We start from the raw sequence: 22,485 nt of genomic DNA, 5'->3' as shown, positions 1-22,485 counted from the left end.
CAATATGGAGAGGACTTGCCCATGCAGATTTAGATGGTCTAATGATGTCATTGTCTAACATGAATTTAAATCCTTGTTTTGCCATCGCCATGCACTTTGGGTCTAATTGTCTTGCCCTAGAAAACACAGGCGGGCCTTCAGTGGTAATATAGTGTTTGACATCATGTTTAATTTTGCTAGGTACCGAATTAGGTTTAGCTATGTCTGGATACTGTAACAGTTGATCAGTAAATTTTGTGTTTTGGCTCATGGTGCTCAGGACGTTTTCCTCTGAGATTGACATAACTTTACCCTCAGCATTGAGATTGGTTACATCATCTATTAATCTTTTATTATGGACATCTACTAATAATTGAAATTTATTCTAAAAATCGGCACCCAATATAGCTTTATTGATCTTCGCAACCATAAATAGCCATTGAAATTGACGTCGCAGTCCCAGATCAATAGTACGAAGTTCGATTCCGTATGTAGGAATTTCAGTACCATTTGCAGCATACAGTTTATATGGTGACTCACCATTAACATTTGCGTGAGTGGGAATTACAGAAACATCCGCCCCACTGTCGACTAAAAATTACAATCCCGTTTTTTTGTCGGTTACAAATAAGCGGGTCTTGCGGCAATGGACTTGGGCAGCAGAACTTGTCGCTAATTCAGCTGCTGGGTCGCGTTTCCCTTTTCAGTCCAGCTACATGGAGGTGTGCATTTTTCAGGCTTGCAGTTCTGCCCAAAGCAAAAGTGGTAATAACAGTACTTGCCCTTGGGGTTGTATTTATTTCGAGACTTACTACGACTTCTTTTACATTGACAATCACAGCTTCTGTTACGAGACCTGTCTCGATAACCAGTTGACAGCACGGCCATTTGTTGCTCTAGCCCCGAAATTCTTGTCATCAAGTCACCCATTGTTATCAAAACATCCTGTTGGCTACAAGCACCAATTTTTGTGACGAACAATTCGTTACGGGGATTTATTTCTGTTATTCTATCAGCCATTATAGCCACCTTTTCGAGTCCCTCGCCACTGACAATTAAAATGTTCCTTACAGAATCCGGAAGTTTTTCTAGCCAAAGTGTCTTTAGGACTTTTTCTGCCACATCTACCCCTGCCAAGGTTTGCATTTTGCGTAATAACTGACTAGGTTTTTGGTCTCCCAAATCAGTTCCAGTAACTAATCTCTTAATACGCTTATCTTCACTTTCTTTGAAAGTATTCAGTAGACGTTCCTTAGCTTAGCCAACGAATATTTATTCGCATCTGTACCACAAATAATGTCCCAAATATTCTCAATGTATTTTGGTTCTAATTGTGACAGTAGGTGGTTAAATTTAGTTTCTTCTGTGACAATTTTGCAAATGCTGAACTGTGCTTCTACTTGATAGAACCAAATTTCGGGTTTTTCACTCCAAAAAGGCGGAATTTTGATGGTAACCTTGTTTGCTTCCAGGCGATCTTCGGAAACGCTCTCGTTTGTCGTCATATCTTCTTATTATCACGTCGGGGTCACCAAATATAACTGCTGTAACGTAATATTTTTGCGGCAGTTCCCAAAAGGTGTTGCTTGACGATATTAAGTCTAATTTTAAATCACCAAGAACACACGCCACTTGGCCTGCTTAAGACTTCTTTATTGACTTTACTTAGCAGCTATCCCAGAATCATCACATCTCTGCTACCAAAGAACAAACCAAAAAAAAATTTTTTAAGAATATTTCATCATGTTATCAGTAATGAACTATAACTATTACCGGTCTTGGCAACTTCATAAAACATAAAAATTCCATTTAAATTTCATCACTGTTGCCTTTACAGGCCTGACACACCTCTACAGAAGTTCCATTTCTGTGGCATCAAGGGTGACAACCTAAAAGTATTAACCTCTTATCTCCGAAACCGTAGGCAAGTTGTGTATTGACAGAGAAAAATCTACTGAGAAACTAACTAAGGTGTTAGTTCCACAGGGATCTGTATTTGGACCATTTTTGTTTTTGGTAATGATCCAGGACCTACCCTCCTTTATAAGCTCCAGTATGGTGCTGTTTACAAATGACAGTTTGAATTATAACTCTGATCTGAATAAACTAATAGATTTGGTTAACAATACAAATGTGTTTCTCCTGAACAATAATAAAACACAAAAAAAACGTATTAGTCTAAAGGACAAGAGTCCTTTTAATGATCCCAGTTATATGAAGTTTTTGGATGGTATACTTAGATGACAAATTGTCCTGGGAGCAACACATAAAATACATTAGTGTTAAATTGTCTAGAAAAATTTACGTACTAAGATGTCTTATGAAATCTGTACCTGCAATGTATGGAGAACGTCATATTATGGAAAACGTGGTATATTTATTTTTTTATTTGTTTGAAGTATTATGTTGTATCGAAGTAATGTGGGGAAACTAGCTGTTTCAGAACATATTATTTCTCTAGAAGAAAGCAATCAGAGTCATTACACGTTCTCAACATAAAACACACTGTAAGCCCTTTTTCTCTGACTGTGAAATAATTACTGTTATAAATCTGTGTATATATGCAAAGTGTAAAAATCTATACAAAAAAGAATCTGCACAAAGTAAAACATAAAAACAAAATTCACAATCATAAGACAAACTGTGTGTCATACCGTAGACTACCAGACTAGCTATGAGGAAGTGCACCAGAAATGATTTACTAAGCTTCTGCAGATGGTATGAGATCTTCCAGGGTATGCACGTAGCAAAACTTTAAACAAATGGCTTGTTGCCAACCACTTTTATTAATTAAAAAAGTTTTTTGACTGCAACACAGAGTTGTAAGCTAATAACTAACATGCTGCACTGTCCTGTTTACTAGTGTAATGATTATACTGCGTAAAAAATTTGTCTAATGACGATAAAATTATCTTATCTTATAAACGATTACAACAGTGGATTGCACCTGCACGTGTAGTCCACAGCTGACAGGTATTACGGCAGTCGTGGGGCGGCTTTTCAGGACCGCGGTGCCGCTTCGGTGGCCCTTTCTCCCTACCCACTTCTGTCCGGCCTCCTGGACAACAGCCTCCAGAGAGCCGACGTCGGGTTCGACATCCTCTCGTCACCGCGCCGCGATTCGGAAGCCTCCGAACTGACAGAAAACACCGATGTAAGTATCGATTTCACAAATATATATGTAAAAATTTGCAGTATTAGATTTGTTGAAATGTTTGTCCCTGTTACTTATTTACTGGGTGTTACCCGCAGTTGCTCTCGGATATCAGTAGTTCCGTTATGAGGAGTGACTGTGAGTTAGCGAGTTAGTGTACATGCAGTGATGTCAGCTACTCTCACGTGTCCGCCTGTTCTGGTAAGCATAGCTCGTGACGAGAGCCCACCGACGCCACTCAGCTGCACTGACACGTGACGTGGCAGCATGTGCATTGTTGCTGCCGAGCTGTGTGTGTGTGTGGGGGGGGGGGGGCAGTAGTGTTCATATGCGCATTGTGCTACTGGTTTTAACTGTACAACATATGATGTGGATAAGCTGCAACAAATTTCATAAATTTTAACCTAGTTAGGTTCTCTGATGTACAAATTTAAGTGTTCTATCCCCTTCTTACCTCTGTTATGGGTCACTTGTTTCCTTCTACTTACTTTTTTTTATTTTTATGTATTCATTTAAAAGTAACCTATGCTCTTCCTCAGGGTCCGAGCTTTCTCTTTAGTAAATTTCATTGAAGTCATTTTAGCAGCTGAGTTGGGAAAATGCAACAGACTGAGTTACTTTCACATTTAATACTATTACTTTGGAAGTACGGATGAAACATGTCGGGGACCGAATAAGTGTTGCATTCCTTACATTGAATCGTATTATATAGAACAAATGTATTGATAAAAGCATTTTCACAAATATGATGCAGCTTGGACATAAGAGGGTTAACAGTTTTTTTTTCAGAGAGTAAATATGTTTCACTGTGTTATTGTATTACAGTACCTTTTTTCCACGATCGTGTTTTGATGAAATATAACCTATACGTATCCCCGAGCCACGCTCAAGTTATCTGTGAAAACTCCTGTAACAGTTTTGGAGATTAGTGCGTTCAAATAGATGTGACAGGTTTATATAAAACCTTAAATCACATTTTTTCCTGTTTAGATTCTGATTAAAGCTTATTTGTAGCCCCAAGGTACACCGAGTTACCCGTGAAAACGCTGTGAAAATTAGTCTTAATAGTTTCGCAGAGTAGTGTGTTCAAGCAGACAGACACATCAGTTATACAGTTGTGTTATTAGTATAGATAGATATAGATTTAACTTGGCAAGATTAGGGCCATCTGACCAGACATTTTACATACAGTATGTGATCAAAAGTGTCCAGACACCTGGCTGAAAATGACTTGCAAGCTCGTGACATCCTCCATCGGTAATGCTGGAATTCGATATGGTGTTGGTCCACCCTTAGCCTTGATGACAGCTTCCACTCTCACAGCATACATTCAATCAGGTGCTGGAAGATTTCTTGTGGAAAGACAGCGCATTCTTCAAGGATTGCTGCCCTGAGGAGAGGTATCGATGTCAGTCGGTGAGGCCTGTCACGATGTTGACGTTCAAAAACATCCCGAAGGTGTTCTGTAAGATTCAGGTCAGGACTCTGTGCAGGCCAGTCCATTACAGGGATGTTATTGTCGTGCATTATCAACAGGTGCTCGATCGTGTCGAATTGCTCTTCAACAGTGGGAAGCAAGAAGGTACTTAAAACATCAATGTAGGTCTGTGCTATGAAAGAGCCATACAAAACAAGGGATGCAAGACCCCTCCATGAAAAACACGACCACACCGTAACACCACGTCCTCCAAATTTTACTTTCGGCACTACACATGACAATCACTGGGCATTCTCCATACCCACACCCTACCATCGGGTCGCCACATTGTGAACCGTGATTCGTCACTCCACACAACATTTTTCCACTGTTCAGTCATCAAATGTTTACATTCCTTACACCGGATCCTGATGCAGTTTGGAATTCCTGTGTGATGGTCTGAATAGATGTCTGTGTATTACACCTTACAACCCTCTTCAACTGTCGGCAGTCTCTGTCAGTCAACAGATGAGGTCGGCCCCTGTACACTTTTGTGCTGTACGTGTCCCTTCATATTTCCACTTCAGTATCACATCAGAAACAGTGGACCTGGGGATGTTTATGAGCGTGGAAATCTCGTGTACAGATGTATGACACAAGTGATACCCAATCACCTGACCACGTTTGAAGTCCGTGAGTTCTGCGGAGTGATCCATTCTGACCTCTCACAATGTCTAATGACTACTGAGGTCGCTGATGTGGAGTACCTGGCAGTAGGTGGCAGCACAACACACCTAATATGAAAAATGTATGTTTTGAGGAGTTTCTGGATTCTTTTGATCACATAGTGTACATTATTCTACATGTAACATGCTATAAGTTACATCAACTACAGAGTGCAACATTTAGAAATTACAAAATCAAACAGTCTACGCTGTTTCACAATAAGCATAACAAATTGTATGACGGTAGGTTTAAAGTATGAGCAGTGGCAGCCCGGGCACGAGAGAAGGGCTGAAGGAGGGGGAGCGAGAATAATGTGAGTGATGAAGGCAGTCAAAAAGAAAATAATGGGAGTTATCAATAAATAGAAACAGTGAGAAGTGTAACTCGACAGAGGAGAAAATGGGTTGTAAACATTAATTTTCGGAGAATTGTTACAAGGTTGGTGTAAGGAAGTGCCTCAGCTGCTTCTTAAAAGTAACAGGGTACAAAATTGTGCACAGAGTGCAGGGTAACTTCCTTCAGAGGCAAATGACAGTAAGAGAAAAAGTGTTTCGAGATGTTCCCTCTTTACGGACAGGCACAACTAGCACGCTAGATGAGTGAGATCTCGAGATGTTGGGTTGGGTTGGGGTTGTTTTGGGGGAAGAGACCAAACAGTGAGGTCATCGGTCTCATCGGATTAGGGAAGGATGGGGAAGGAAGTCGGCCGTGCCCTTTCAAAGGTACCATCCCGGCATTTGCCTGGAGCGATTTAGGGAAATCACGGAAAACCTAAATCGGGATGACCGGATGCGGGATTGAACCGTCGTCCTTCCGAACTCGGGCCCAGTGTGCTAACCACTGCGCCACCTCGCTCGGTCCCGAGTTGTGATAAGGCATACTGGGGAGCTTGTGCATTGAGACGTAATAGGGTAAACACAGCTCGAGGTAGTCACTTAACTTCTCTGGCCACAACCGATCTAACCTGGCACGTGGCGCACTGACACGGTCCTATATACTAGACGACAAAAAAAGTGGCTCTTTGACACACCCGGAAGACGTGGTCTGATGTCATAACTTTCTATTCTTTGGCTTGAATGCTACTAGATCTTCAGCTCCCACAAGTTTCTAATAAAATCCACATTGAGGTGGTTAGCCAACAATAGATAAAAAAATAATTACAGTATCCTGATAATTTTTAAATTTTGGACTTTCAGACTACAACTGAATGAAATACGGTATTCGTGCCATAAACATTTCACCTTTTTATCAGCAAGCGATTTTCAGTGGCAGCTTGCTTCGATGATTTTCTGCATATTATGTTTCTGTTCCATTTTTGGTGCTGTTTCTCTTCATATAATTGCTGCTTGGGGTTTTTTCCACTTTTCACAGCACTAGGAACTGAGTACTTGATTTGATGTCCACGCAACCTGCCACTGAAGTTGCCTTGCACAGAATTAAGGCGAAACGTGTATGGCGCGAAAACAGTGTTTCATTCAGTTGTAGTCAGACGGTCCAAAAAGTAACAATTATCAATATACCGTAATATTACATGCAACTGAGGAAGACGGGACTACAGAAGTTGAAGATGTTGAAAAAATAATGTTCGCCTCTGCTTTTGCTAAAAGTCGATGCGTGACAACTTGTATGTGCTTTTAATATTCGTAGCTAGGGTCATCGTCAGCGTATATCGATTTGTTTTGAAATTGCGTACACACACAACTACAAAATGCTGATTTGTGGAAATGAATTTAATCTGAAAGGCAATCTGTATTCTTTTACAAAATATGTCAGGTTTTATTTCTAAAATACTAAGAAAGTGAAAATGGAACTAACTAGTACTCAACAATGGCTTTGTTAAAATTATGAACTGATACTGTTTATGATAGATGGCAGCTATTAAATTTATTCAGAAAATCATTGTACTGATATGGTGTGTAACTTTAAATCAGTAACGTGACACATATTTAAGAAAAAACGATTATCATTTCAATAATGTTTAATCATACAGGGTGATTCAAAAAGAATACCACAACTTTAAAAATGTGTATTTAATGAAAGAAACATAATATAACCTTCTGTTATACATCATTACAAAGAGTATTTAAAAAGGTTTTTTTTCACTCAAAAACAAGTTCAGAGATGTTCAATATGGCCCCCTCCAGACACTCGAGCAATATCAACCCGATACTGCAACTTGTTCCACACTCTCTGTAGCATATCAGGCGTAACAGTTTGGATAGCTGCTGTTATTTCTCGTTTCAAATCATCAATGGTGGCTGGGAGAGGTGGCCGAAACACCATATCCTTAACATACCCCCATAAGAAAAAATCGCAGGGGGTAAGATCAGGGCTTCTTGGAGGCCAGTGATGAAGTGCTCTGTCACGGGCTGCCTGCCTTGAACCAATTTCAGACGATAAGGTTTCATAACTAACCTTTCTCGTAGGACTCTCCATACAGTTGATTGTGGAATTTGCAGCTCTCTGCTAGCTCTGCGAGTCGATTTTCCTGGGCTGTGAACAAATGCTTGCTGGATGCGTGCTACATTTTCATCACTTGTTCTCGGCCGTCCAGAACTTTTCCCTTTGCACAAACACCCATTCTCTGTAAACTGTTTATACCAACGTTTAATACACCACCTATCAGGAGGTTTAACACCATACTTCGTTCGAAATGCACGCTGAACAACTGTCATCGATTCACATCTGCCGTACTCAATAACACAAAAACTTTCTGTTGAGCGGTCACCATCTTAGCATCAACTGACGCTGACGCCTAGTCAACAGCACCTCAAGCGAACAAATGTACAACTAAATGAAACTTTATAGCTCCCTTAATTCGCCGACAGATAGTGCTTAGCTCTGCCTTTTGTCGTTGCAGAGTTTTAAATTCCTAAAGTTGTGGTATTCTTTTTGAATCACCCTGTATATCTAAAACAAAGATGATGTGACTTACCAAACAAAAGCGCTGGCATGTCGATAGACACACAAACAAACACACAAAATTCTAGCTTTCGCAACCAACGGTTGCTTCGTCAGGAAAGAGAGAAGGAGGGGGAAAGACGAAAGGATTTGGGTTTTAAGGGAGAGGGTAAGGAGTCATTCCAATCCCGGGAGCGGAAAGACTTACCTTAGGGGGAAAAAAGGACGGGTATACACTCGCGCACACACACATATCCATCGACACATATACAGACACAAGCAGACATATACAGAGCCAAAAATCCTTTCGTCTTTCCCTCTCCTTCCCTCTTTCCTGACGAAGGAACCGTTGGTTGCGAAAGCTAGAATTTTGTGTGCATGTTTGTGTTTGTTTGTGTGTCTATCGACGTGCCAGCGCTTTCGTTTGGTAAATCACATCATCTTTGTTTTTAAATATATTTTTCCCACGTGGAGTGTTTCCCTCTATTATATTCATATCAATAATGTTTAATCACTTACACAAAGGATGACACCTGAGACAATACAAGAGTCTAATCAGCTTCAGAGTCAGAACCAGAGAGAGCACCACAGTGATAATGGTATCGGTTTTATAGACCAAAATCAAAGATTGTTTATTGTTGTTCAGTTACGTGTACTGTGCTTTCCTATTATCTCATAAGGTTTGTTACACTGACCAGGTTAACATTCACTGCCTCGCTCGTGTAGACTGTATGGGCTGCAGAGATTTTTTTGTTTTTATTTAATCAAAATTTTATGTTGTTCACAAATTGCAACACTTTCTAAGCTTGTCATGTTAATTAAGGCCATATAAGCACAGTCTTTTTCTAATATACTTCTGACCAAAAAGCGATTCTGGTAGCTGGAGTCCAGAGTTTTTGTTAATCGTGTCTTTTGCGTTCTTGTGGGTTATTTTCATAGCAACTTTCATCCTCTAACAAGTATTTTTTATATCTAATTGAGATGTGAAATGCCATTTTTTATGAAATTAGCTTCAAAATATTTTTAATGTAGCGAAATACTTTCTTAAAAGTGCACTCCCTTAGGGGTTGAATTTCCAGAAACACTGAAAATCGTATTTTTTTTAATGTCTAACTGTGAAGTCAGATATCAGTTATCATATATGTAGCCTTAAAAATCATTCAGTGGCCCTTCAGTAATTGTTTATTTTCAAAAAACTTTCACCCACTTAGTAGCTGAATTTTCAAAAAAGCTGTAACACGTATTTTTTATTTTCTGACTGAGAAACCAAATACTAGTTTTCATAGTCCTAGCTTCAAAATTCCCTTAATAGCAAAACTTTCAAAAAACCTTTCATCCCCTACTTCACTCCCTTAGGAGTGAAATTTCAGACAATCCTTTAGTAAATGATGCCTACAGTATAAGATACACACCCTCTCCAAACTCCAAGTTCCTATCCTTAACGGTTTGGGATGAGCGATGATGAGTCAGTGAATCAGTCTGACCCCATTTCGCCCCCTTTGGGATTTAATTTTCAAAATTGGTGAAACACATATTTTTTTAATCTCTAATTGAGAAGGCAGACACCAATTTTCAAAAATTTAGCTTTAAAAATTGTTGTACAATGAAATATTTTCGTAAAACTTTAACCCCTGTTTCACCCCCTTAGAGGTTGAATTTCCAAAAGCAATACGATGTGTATATTTTATTTCTAACAGAGAAGTCAGATACAAATGTTCATAGATTTAGCTTCAAGAATGCTTGCACAATGAAATATTTCCAAAAAAACTTTCATCCCCAATTCACCTCCCACAGGGATTGAATCCCCAATAACATTGAAACACAATTTTTTAAATTGAATTTGTAGAGGGGAGAAAGGTAAAGGAAGGGAAAGGAATGGATGAAGGGATTATTGTAGTCAGCTGCATTGGGACACGAAGCGGAATCAGTGGTGATGATTGAAAATGTTTGCCGGCTTGGGGTTTGATCCCAGGATCTCCCACTGACTAGGCAGTTGCATTATCCACCGGGCTACCTGGACCACAGTGCTAATCACAACTGCACAGACTATCTCGCTCGACCCACACTCCCGTCTAGCGTCACCAATCTGCAGTCTACCACGCCTTCGTATATTTCTAACTCAGAAATATTTCCATAAAAACTTTCATCCCGTGTTTCACCCCTGTAGGCGTTGAATTTCAAAAAACAATGAAACACTTACTTTTTTATCTCTTAACTTATAAGCCAAATTTAAATGTTCATTGATATGGCTTTAAATATGCTCTCATAATAAAATATTTCATCCAAATATCTCATCCCTTATTTCACTCCCTTAGGTTCAGTTTCACAGAAACACTGAACTAGTATTTCCTTTTGTTTGTAAGCAAGAGGTCATGCACCACTGTTCTATTACTACAGCTTTAAAAAAAAAAACTTCAGTGGTGCTTTAATAACGATATATTTTCAAAAGAAGCTTTCATACAGTATTTCACCCCCATAGCGTTAAATTTCCAAAAGTTCTGTAACAGGTATTTCTCTATTTATGACTGAGAAACCAAATACCAATTCTCATAGGTCTCGCTTAAAAATTGCCTTAATAGTGACATTTCTTTTTTTTTAAAAAAAAAAAAGACCTCAACCCCCTATTTCACCACCTTGGGGTTGGAATTCCAAAAAATCCCTTCTCAAATGACCCCTATAGTTTAGGATACACACCTTTTCCAAATTAAAAGCTTCTATTCTTAGTGATTTGGGCTGGATGGTGATGAATCAGTCAGTTTGTCAGGACATTGCCTTTTCTATAAGAGATTATTGTCGTATGGTATTTATCTTACAAATTATATATGTTATATACGAAGAAGAGGGTGCTAGAATGCCCCCTTGAATTTTGTGAATAGATATGCTTGCTTGTCTCATTCACAAAATTCAACCATAGCAACAACATTATTCAACTGTTGCTTTACATAGGCGAAATTACATGTTCTTCAGGTTCTCACGGGTATTCAGTTAATTTTTACTCCCGAATGTTTGATACTTTTAGTTATCCTGTTATTACAGTTTCCCGGATATTTCATTGTACATTGATACATAATAATTGTGGGAGTCTCGTTTGTTCAATTCGTTAATTATTCATTGCGGTTGTGGGTTATCGATTTCTACGTCTGTGTTGTTGTTTCGAGCACCTGTCTCAATCCGATTTGCATATTAGTGTATTGCCTCTTCATTTGTCATTGTTGCTCGTTTCATCTGTATCGATTACTGCCTAGGTACACAGTGTGTAATTGTCTTTTGTGAGTGTTTTTCGTGAAGCTTCAAATTTTTAAATTTCCACACAGTTAACGTAGTGCGACAACAGTTTGAAGTAAGCATTGAGTATCGCCACATTCCGCTGGCACAGTCCGTTTCAAAAATGACTGCACGTGGCAGGCAATACAGTTATATGCGGCGGACACGGTTCGTGGGCACTGCTCGTTCTTCTCGCACACACGCAGCAAGGTATGTTGTACCCTCACTGCAGATAAGGCAAGTACCAAGAATTGTCGTTTCCACATTTCACACTATATTTGCCATTCATTTCGACACATTAGGTTCACGTTTTCTGACACTTTGCATCACAAGATTTTGTGTTATCACTCACTGAGATTTGTATGCCCCCTCCTCATTTTTAATTGAAATTTGTGTTGAGATGGCTAGCCAACAATAGATAAAAAATAATGGTCCCCTCTCCTTTTGCTACAAGTCAATTTGTGACGGCTTGTACGTGCTATTAATATTCACAGCTTGCTCGACACCTGTTCAGGATCGATTCGTTTTGAAATTGTATACATGTGCGATCACAAAATGATAATCTGTGGAAATGAATTTCATCTGAAAGGCAATGGGACTTCTTTAACAAAATTTGGCAGACTCTACTTCTGAAATACCGAGAAAGTGAAAATGGAGCAAAACGCACTCGACATTGACTTTGAATTGATACCATTTGTGGAAGGTGACCACTTTTACAGTTATTCGGAAAGTCGTCGTACTGACAGGGAGGGTAATTTTAATTCAGTAATACAACACATATTTAAGAAAAATCGATTATTATTTCAGTAATGTTAATCACCTACACAAAGTGTGACACCCAAAGCAATACAAGAATCTAATCAGCTTCAGAGTCAGAATCAAAGAGAGCTCAACCTTAATAATATTACCGCTTTTGTAGGCCAAAAGGAAAGATCGTATGTCGTCGTTCAGCTACTCGTACTTGGCATTTCTGTTTTTTCTTCGGATTTATTAATTTGATTACTATCGTACAGTATACGTATTACAGAAGAGGTACACTGTACGAGAAAAAAGGGACTCGAGAACTCAGCCAGCATGTGTACGCACAATTTCCATCTGTGCAAATGGTTAGAATTGCAATTCTCTGTGACAAGTAGAATGGACAGTGGAGTAAAATACTGTCATACGTGTTAAGTGTCGCCAGCTGGCCCGGAAGAATATGCCGGGGGCCAAACGGCGCCACACGTCGAGTGGTCTCTCGCACCTAGGGACAGTGTTACAGGCACCTCACACAATTTACGAGGGCCTCGTCACCCGTTTCACGAATTTGTAAACGGCTTCTTCACAGATTACCGTTCGGGCAGCCGGTCGAATTGTGCAGTACCCCGATTCGTGGGGTGTCGGGAAGTGGCAGTGGCCCGACATTAGACTGTACGAGAATGTGAAACCGGGCTTACTCGTCATCAGTGTGCGGTCGTCACGAGAGAGCTCGAAAGGCACCGTCGCTCTGTCCGGTCCGAGCCTCGCTTTCTAAACCGAGTAACGGAATCCTCGCGACAGTCTCTGTCGTCCGGCACTGCCGGTCAGAGACTTGGGAATTCTGTCCCGTGTGCAGGCGGGCACTAACGACACGACACGGAACTGTCGTTCGGAGTGGTGCCGTGACCGGAAAGCACAGAGTGCCGACGAATGGCACCGCACCGTGTTTAGTGGCGAATCGCCATTCTTTACTGCTCCCCGAGGACCGTCGGTGGCTACCTAGGGAGAGGGCCTATTCTTCCGGTACACTGTTACTCTGAGTGTCGGGCCAGGAGTAGCTACCGGGTACGACTTCACATCACGGCCGGAGTCGGTCGAGGGGCTTCGGTGGTGTGACGGTACACTGTATTCACCCCACGTGCTCGCGCGTTACCTCTCACGTGACGGTACGTTAGCAGAATCGCTCGACGGGACGGTGCCCGTCTGCACGCGACGAGTGTCTCCGCAGACCGCCCGTGCGGTGTAGGGGCTTTCCTGCAGCCGAGACTGCCAGATCTGTCCGCGATAGGAAAGGTGCAGCCGGCTCGTACGTCGGCCCGTCCCGGTGTCGGTATCCGGGAAGTCGAGGGCCGGATACGACAGTCCTGAGCCACTTTGCCTCTGGAGAGAGTACGGTAGCTGCTCGTCGCACTTCTCGAACGAATTAGTGCGTACATCTGGGCCCGATCGGGTGTGACGTCGTATCGACAAGTGGGCTCTCCGGTTCTTCACGAGTTTGACTCTATTTTGTAATCACTGAAACATCACGTACCCTCCCTGTATGTTTCGTTTTGTGTCCTCCTCCCCTTCTGCTCGCTCCACTTTCTTTGTCAGGCAGTGTAGACGGTTATTGCAGGTGTAATGCACATCGGCATTTGTGATTACTTCTGTACGTCTACAGTTTTGACTACTAGTGGTGTGGTGGACTACATCACAATAATGGAGGTTCTGTAGAATGAGTGATTAGAGAAGTTTGCATTTCACATCGTGTGGTAATATGTTCCAAAATGTTTTGAAAGCTTAGAGGCAAGGAGAAGTCTTCCTGCGCCTGGCAACAGTATTTTCTACCCAGTCGACACGCTTCTCCGTAGTTATACTCGAATCGTTCACCATTTTGTGACGATGTATCGGAATACTGTTGAGAAGAACGGGAGGCAGTCGTTCGCAGAATTCTGAACGTATTAATTTCTGACAGAATACTAGCAAGTAAACGTACGCGATGGATACACTTAGTGTAGAGCAAAATAAGAGGCACAAATTTTTTATACGTGCCCGTCGGGCCATTAAGGGCATCAAACACCTCCTTGCAAAAAACTGAGTTTAATGTTTCTGAATGAATACTGTTGAAACAGTAATAATTTTAAAAAAAGTCAACCTCGAAATAAAACTTCCATGGTATTTAATGTACATTACAGTAGTGCAACCAAATTTCTAGAAAAGCCGTTTTCTTTTAAATCTCCGTGCCCCTCTACCTCGTTTTTCATTTCAATATTTGACTAGCAGTAAAATGTATAGCATCATTAATAACAAAGTCAGTAATATATGATGAAGTGGTATTCGAAAAATGCGTTTGTCAGATAAGATATCAATATATCGATGTAGCTGTATGTGCCTTATATATGTCACACACACATACACACACACACACACACACACACACAGGGTGTTACAAAAAGGTACGGCCAGAGTTTCAGGAAACATTCCTCACACACAAAGAAAGAAAATATGTTATGTGTACATGTGTTCGGAAACGCTTACTTTCCATGTTAGAGTTCATTTTATTACTTCTCATCAAATCACATTAATCATGGAATGGAAACACACAGCAACAGAACGTACCAGCGTGACTTCAAACACTTTGTTACAGGAAATGTTCAAAATGTCCAGGAAATGTTCGAAATGTCCTCCGTTAGCGAGGATACGTGCATCCACCCTCCGTCGCATGGAATCCCTGATGCGCTGATGCAGCCCTGGAGAATGGCGTATTGTATCACAGCCGTCCACAATACGAGCACGAAGTCTACATTTGGTAACCGGGTTGCATAGACAAGAGCTTTCAAATGCCCCCATAAATGAAAGTCAAGAGGGTTGAGGTCAGGAGAGCGTGGATGTCATGGAATTGGTCTGCCTCTACCAATTCATCAGTCACCGAATCTGTTGTTGAGAAGCGTACGAACACTTCGACTGAAATGTGCAGGAGCTCCATCGTGCATGAACCACATGTTGTGTCGTACTTGTAAAGGCACATCTTCTAGCAGCACAGGTAGAGTATCCCGTATTAAATCATGAGAACGTGCTCCATTGAGCGTAGGTGGAAGAAACTAAAATGAGCTCTAACATGGAAATTAAGCGTTTCCGGTCACATGTCCACATAACATCTTTTCTTTATTTGTGTGTGAGGAATGTTTCCTGAAAGTTTGGCCGTACCTTTTTGTAACACCCTGTGTAGAGAGAGAGAGAGAGATTTGTATTCCTGTTTTCTTTCTATATTTGATGCATTTTTTTATTTTCAAGTTGTAACCTTTTCAGATTTAATTATGTTATATTTCAAATTGTTTGTATGTTATTGTTGTAACACTATTGTAAGTCTGATCGGTAATGAGAAGGTGCAGAATTGTTCAGGTCAAAAAAATGCCGAATGCACATTGATTGTTGAAGGAGGTGCTTCACCCCGTTAATGGCTGTATGGGTACATATAAACAAATATGTTTTTTATTTTGCTCTACACTACAGCATATTCAAATCTGATTGAAATTGAAGTGCATCCCTCGGGTAGGTTTACTTGCAAGATTATTTCGGTTTTGCACGCATGTAAGTGCTGAATACAGGTCATCATTAATCTGGACCAGGGATGCACAGACCGTGAGCTGCATGCGGTCTGCCATTCATTTCGCAGTGGCCCACTCCTTAGTGTTCCTTGTTGCAAATTTTTTTCCCTCATCTTTATTCCCTCCGAAAAAGGTGAGGGCAGGCTCTTGTGGAACTTTGTTCTTCTGACACACGCCAGTCTAAGTGGGATTGGAGCACCTGGATCAACAACTCCATCCACAGAACTTGCACAACAATTCGGTCACAGCAATAAGAGCTATACACGGACCTGCAGGGGACGACATTGTTTAGTCGTCAGTGGTTTGTGTATTCTACAGAACATATCTTATGTCAGTGAGCTCCTTCAGCTTGCTCATCTGTGCATTGAACTTTTTTTTGACAAGGGTAACCAACAATTTTATGCATTTATTTCTGTGAACCTGTAAGCATTAAGTTCACTATCTCAGTCGATAATAATATAAGAAAGTATATAACTTAAATAAAATGGAAGATTTGTGAAACAAATGGTGTGAACTAATAGTACGAGACATGTTCACAAATTAAGTGTACTGTGACCATAACGGATTGTGGTTTTTTGGTTTTTGTGGGTTGGCAACAAAGCTGAGTGGTGGAGGGGGATCTCCCGACCAGAGTGAGCATTTTGGGAACACGTTAGTATGTATACTCGTGCAGTAATGTCCTGTTGCGTGAAAGATGTTGGTAAGAAATCCTGACAAGTGGGATCTGTAACCTACGTTTTACTTAGGAAAGGAATAACACATACTGAAATCTTTTCGCAAATCGAAACAGTTTACGGCATAGGCGCTATGAACAGAATGAATGTATTTAAGTGGTCTAGGAAATTTAGTGGAGGCTGAACAAATGTTCACGAGGAACAGACGACTGGAAGACCTGTTTCGGAAGAGTGCAAATTGACAGTGGACAAAATTTATGCAGCGTTTCTGCAACTCTCCAGAGCTCTCTTGTACGAGACATCCACAGAATTGCTGAGATACTGGAAACTGTGCACAGGAAGGGGATCTAAAACAGCTGACAGAGCAGCACGAGAAAAATCGGGTCAGTAGTGCCCGCGAGTTCCTCGAGTAACTCGAATTGAAAGGTGTGGAGTTTCCGAGCTCAATTGTGACCGCCGATGAAACTTGGGTGGCTCATTACGTGCCAGAGACAAAAAAATAGTTGTCACAGTGGCATCAGATCCATTCCCCATCTGCCGTAAAATACAAAACCATAATTTTGGGCAAAAAAAAAAAAAAAAAAAAAAGTACGGCCTCATTGTCTACGGAGTATCGCGTCAGTTGTGCGACTGGATTCATGATTTCCTGTCAGAAAGGTCACAGTTCGTAGTAATAGACAGAAAGTTATTGAGCGAAAGAGAAGTAATATCCGGTGTTCCACAAAGAAGTGTTGTAGGCCCTCTATTGTTCCTGATGTATATTAATGACATAGGAGACAATCTGAGTAGCTGTCTTAGATTGTTTGCAGATGATGCTGTCATTTACCGTCTTGTAAAGGCATCAGATGATCAGAACTATTTGTAAAATGATTTAGATACGATATCGATATGGTGCGAAAAGTGGCAGTTGACCCTGAATAAAGAAAAGTGCGAACTTATTCACATGAGTACTAAAAGAAATCAGCTAAATTTCGAATACGCGATAAGTCACACAAATATGAGGGCTGTCAATTCAACTAAATACTTAGGGATTACAATTACAAATAACCAAAATTGGAACGATCTCATAGATAATATTGTGGGTAGAGCAAACCAAAGACTGCAATTCATTGGCAGAACACTTAGAAGGTGCAACAGATCTACCAAAGAGACTGCTTACACTACGCTTGTCCGCCCTATTCTGGAGTACTGCTGTGCGGTGTGGGATCCGCATCAGATGGGACTGACGGATGACATCGAAAAAGTACAAAGAAGGGCAGCTCGTTTTGTATTATCGCGAAACAGGGGAGATAGTGTCACAGACATGATACGTGTATTGGAGTGGCAATCGTTAAAACAAAGGTTGTTTGTCGTTGCGACGGGATCGTCTCATGAAATTTCAATCACCAGTTTTCTCCTCCGATTGCGAAAACATTCTGTTGGCACCCACCTACATAGGGAGAAATGATGATCAAGATAAAATAAGAGAAGTCAGGGCTCACGCAGAAAAATTTAAGTGCTCGTTTTTCCCGTGTGCCGTTCGAGAGCGGAACAGTAGAGAGACAGCACGAAGGTGGTTCATTGAACCCACTGCCAGGCACTTTATTGTGAATAGCAGAGTAATCACGTAGATGTAGATGTAGCTGAAAAGGCATCATTTTAGTCAAATTTCTGACTCCGAGATACTGTCAGGGCACAATAATATTGTGATGCCCTAAAAAACCTCAAAAGAAGTGCAGGAAATGCTGTAGGAGAGATTAACATCTTTTCACCTCCCTGCAGGTGCACACGAGTGAAATTAAATTTCCAGCCAAAGAGTGGAAAGCAGTTATGAAGTAGGGGAAGGATCTGACCGGAGAGTTTTTCGAAGCTCGTACCACAGTTCACTACGTGCACTGAACAGCAAAAATAGTCAGCCAGTGTATCGACAATGTCCTGTATTTTTTTTTTTTTTTCCAAATACACTTTTTCTGAAAAAAAAAAACCTTAAAAATCTAGCACACTTACCCTCTGAACAAGCCTCGTAACAATATTTTTTTGCTGTGACTTGTACTTAATCACAGTGAGCGCTTTGCAGCGTGCGGTACTAGTGATGTGGTGCACCCCACAACTAGACTATCACAGTAGCGATACCTTCAGGTTTGCAATTTAATTTAGAACTAGAGGTCACGGGCGTAGAAATAAGATTCACATTATCATAAAATCGTACAGGATTTAAAGGAAGTGTGCCGTCTTATTTTACTCTGTGCTCGTGTTTCACAGCACGGGGTGGTTTTTCAGTACCGGGGCACCTCTTCCCGCGCGCTGCTGTCGGGGCTTCCGGAGGGCAGCCCCGAGCGAGCCGAACTCAAGTCGAACTCCCCGTCACCCCCGCACCGCAGTCCGGAAGTCTCGGAACCGACAGGAAGTGCCGACGTGAGTATCAGAGATGTAAATATACGTGTAAATTTGAAGGATTGCTCGTCCCGCTCGTGACTGCAGGAGCTTACGTAGCACTTCTAATAAAAAATTACAGTCTCAGATTTTTGTTCCATCTCAACGGCATTTATTTAACGTGGCAAGTTTAGGGCCGTCAGCAGCTCTCGCATACCCGAACTGGCGATCTACGTATTTTACACGACGTGTACAGTGTCCAACCACATTCATTTGATCGCCCGTCAATAGCTCGAGTAGCCACTTTTTGCAGCGCGGACTGCTGTGAGATTTAAGGAAGAGAGTTAACTGAGGTTCCGGAAAGCACCGACAAGAGGTGCGGAGCCGTTTCAACTCCGGTGCCGCGGCCACCTGCGATAGGTTTCTCGGTCGAGGACACGTGGCGCCGACAGCCGTATCGGTGTAATCCCACAGATTCTCGACTCGGGTCAAATTTGGGGAGTTCGGTGACTGAGGGAGTACGGTAATCTCGTGCCGGTGCTCTCTGAACCACACGTGCACACTTTGATCTGTGATACGTTACACTGTCGTGCCGGTAGGTGCCATCGTGCCGAGGAAAAAGGAACTCCACGTAAGTGCGCGTGTGGTCCTCGAGGATAGTTGCGTATTCATATTTATCCGTTGTGGATTCCAGAGTGACAAGACTGCCACAGAAAACCACAAACTTTCACCAGACCGTAATGCTCCCTATACCGGCCCGTACCCGCCCCTCGAATGTTGCGGGGTGTTCGCTTTCGGACATTGCACGCCGTACATCCCGACGACGCGATTCGTTCGAAAAGGCCACGTGTCGGCAGACGTCACGTTTAGGTATCCGCGTGAAAATGCTAGCCGCCGAACGACAGTCGGTGTGGGTGCAGGAACCGGGTGCCTGCTTCGGACGCTCTTACACGGCGACATCTTCTAAACGATCGTCGGGCAGACACTGTCGTTAGCCTCTCGGTTCGTCTGGGTGTTCCGTTGCACTACAGTCGCTCGTCTGTTCCCCTGTACATGTCTGTAGCCGTCGTTCACCCCTGTTGTCTACAGCCCGTGGTACTCCACAATTGCCTCGGCACCCGTTTTTCTCAGTATCATTTGGCCACGTACGGTATACTTTAACTACGGCGGCTCGCAAAAAGTTACGAACTTGCCCGTTTCGGAGTCGCTTTGACCCTCGGCCCGGAAGCCGATAATTGTACCCTTTCGGATGTCAGATAAATTGCTCCGTTTCTGCATTAATGTGACGACTGCACCGTTTCCCACATTGTGCAGACACCTTTACGTACCCTCTATCACCAGACGTGTGACCTGCCACCGGCGAGCTCTTCTCGCACGCTGATGTCGACTGTAGGTCACAGTAATGTGACCGGACTGTGTATTACGAGACTTCTCTGAACGTACTAGGGAGTCTGGGGAGAGCCATTCGGTCCTAGACTCGACGAAAAGAAAATCACGATGTCGTATCCACTCGGCAGAGAAGGGGTGACGCTCGAGTCCCGAGTGACAGACGATGCGGGGACAGACTATCTCCTGGAATAAGGATGCTCACTGTCACCGAAGCTACTCGACACGTACGGAGAACAATCGTAGGTAAGCCACGAAGGGTACGAGAGGCATTGTAACTGGAGCAGGAAGGACGAAGACTACGGTCGAGCAGTGCTGGCACAATCGGAAGAGAAGCTGTAGAAGGTGGAGAGTCGCCTTTTGAAGCCTGTTTAATACACTAAAGACAAAGATATTGTGAGAAATGTGTCACAAGTTACACCTAATATGAAAGACAACATTTAGAGATTGCAGAGTCATACAGTTTACATTCTTTCATGTTAAGTGCACAAATAACTATGAATGACAAGTACGTACACTATTTCATCAACAGTATCCGGACACTTGGCTGAAAATGGTTTACAAGTTTGTGGGGCCGTCCATCGGTAATGCTGATGACAGCTTCCACTATCACATGCGTACATTCAATCAGGGGCTGGAAGCTTTCTTGGGGAATGGCAGCCGATTCTTCACGGAGTGCTGCACTGAGGAGAGCTATCGATGTCAGTCGGTGAGACCTGCACAAAATCGGTGTTCCAAAACATCCCAGAGGTGTTCTATAGGTTTCAGGTCAGGACTCTGTGCAGGCCAGTCCGTTACAGGGATGTTGTTGTTGTGCAACCACTCTGCCAAAGGCCGTGCATTACGAACAGGTGCTCGATCGTGTTGAAAGATGCAACTGCCGTCCCCGATTTGCTCTTCAATAGTGGGAAGCGAGAAGGTGCTTAAAACATCAATATAGGCCTGTGATGTGACAGTGCCACGCAAAACAACAAGAGGTGCAAGCCCCCTCCATGAAAAACACGGCCACACCGTAACACCACCACCTCCAAATTTTTCTGTTGCCACTACACACACTGGCAGATGATGTTCACCGGGCATTCGCCATACCCACACCCTGGCATCGGATGGCCATATTGTGTACGGTGATTTGTCACTCCACACAACGTTTTTTCACTGTTCAGTCATCCAATGTTTACACTCCTTACGCCAAGCGAGGCATCATTTGGCATTTACTGGCGTGATGTGTGGCTTTTGAGTGGTCGCTCATCCGTGAAATCCAAGTTTTTCTCACCTCCTGCCTAACTGTCATTGTACTTGCAGTGGATCCTGATGCAGTTTGGAATTCCTGTGTGATGGTCTGGATAGATGTCTGCCTATTACACATTACGACCCTCTTCAACTGTCGGTGGTCTCTGTCAGTCAACAGACGAGGTCGGCCTGTACACTTTTGTGCCAGACGTGTACCTTCACGTTTCCACTTCAGTGGAAACAGTGGACCTAGGGAAGTTTAGGATTGTGGAAATCTTGTGTACAGATGTATGACACAAGTGACACCCAATCACCTGACCACATTTGAAGTGCGTGAGTTCTGTGGGGTGCCCCATTCTGCTCTCTCACGATGTCTGATGACTACTGACGTTGCTTATATGGAGTACCTGGCAGTAGGTGGCAGCACAATGCACTTAATATGAAAGATGTATGTTTTTGTGGGTGTTCGGATACTTTTGATCACATAGTGTCGGTTTAAACTGTGACCACTAGCACTGATGAACGATAAAGAGAGAGGTGATAGAGTGAGGGAAAAAGCAGTGTTATAAAATACAGTTATTGAAGTAATGTGACTGGTTTATAAATGAAAAGATAATGAAGTGTAATCAACAGAAGATTGGACTATTACCCATACTGTTTGACAGAGAAGAAACAGGCCATACACATTACTTTTTTGGGGAAACTGCGTGCTGGTGAATTAAAGTTGACACAGCATGAATTGTGCAAAGAGTGCACGGTATTTTGTTCTGGAGACGGACAACAGCAACGGAGGAGGAATTTGCAAATGTTTCTTGTTTGTGGATGGACAAACCTAGAATACTAGATAATTAGGACTTTGTGTTTCATTACATGAGGAGCTGACGAGGTAGGCACGACGTGCATTACTCGCGTAACTCAGCTTGCCATGGCCAACCTGACCGGTCGTGCAGGTCGTATGTACGTACATCACTGTACAGATGATTTAAAAAAGCCGACCTCACCACTGGGGATCTCTCCGTGTAAGATTATTACTGTCGTAGGCTTCTATAAATCTGTTCTTTCAGATGCATGTAAATG

General features: G+C 42.2%; 1 protein-coding gene across 9 annotated transcripts in view; it reads left to right on the top strand.

The window, feature by feature from the left end:
- Positions 1–22,485, top strand: part of LOC126108938 (uncharacterized) — a 237,986-nt gene that overhangs the window by 32,413 nt on the left and 183,088 nt on the right. For 6 of the 9 annotated variants that reach the window (XM_049914314.1, XM_049914310.1, XM_049914308.1 and 3 more), the window contains 2 exons: positions 2,984–3,133; positions 18,682–18,834. In XM_049914314.1, coding sequence (XP_049770271.1) covers positions 2,984–3,133; positions 18,682–18,834 — 303 coding nt within the window. The remainder of the gene's footprint in view (positions 1–2,983; positions 3,134–18,681; positions 18,835–22,485) is intronic. The other 3 variants (XM_049914312.1, XM_049914311.1, XM_049914309.1) reach the window with 2 other exon arrangements.

This window comes from Schistocerca cancellata, chromosome 11 (assembly GCF_023864275.1).
Source record: "Schistocerca cancellata isolate TAMUIC-IGC-003103 chromosome 11, iqSchCanc2.1, whole genome shotgun sequence".
In the NCBI taxonomy this organism is placed as follows: domain Eukaryota; kingdom Metazoa; phylum Arthropoda; class Insecta; order Orthoptera; family Acrididae; genus Schistocerca; species Schistocerca cancellata.
Note: the sequence above shows the minus strand (reverse complement) of the source record. Positions and strands in the feature narration are given on the sequence as shown.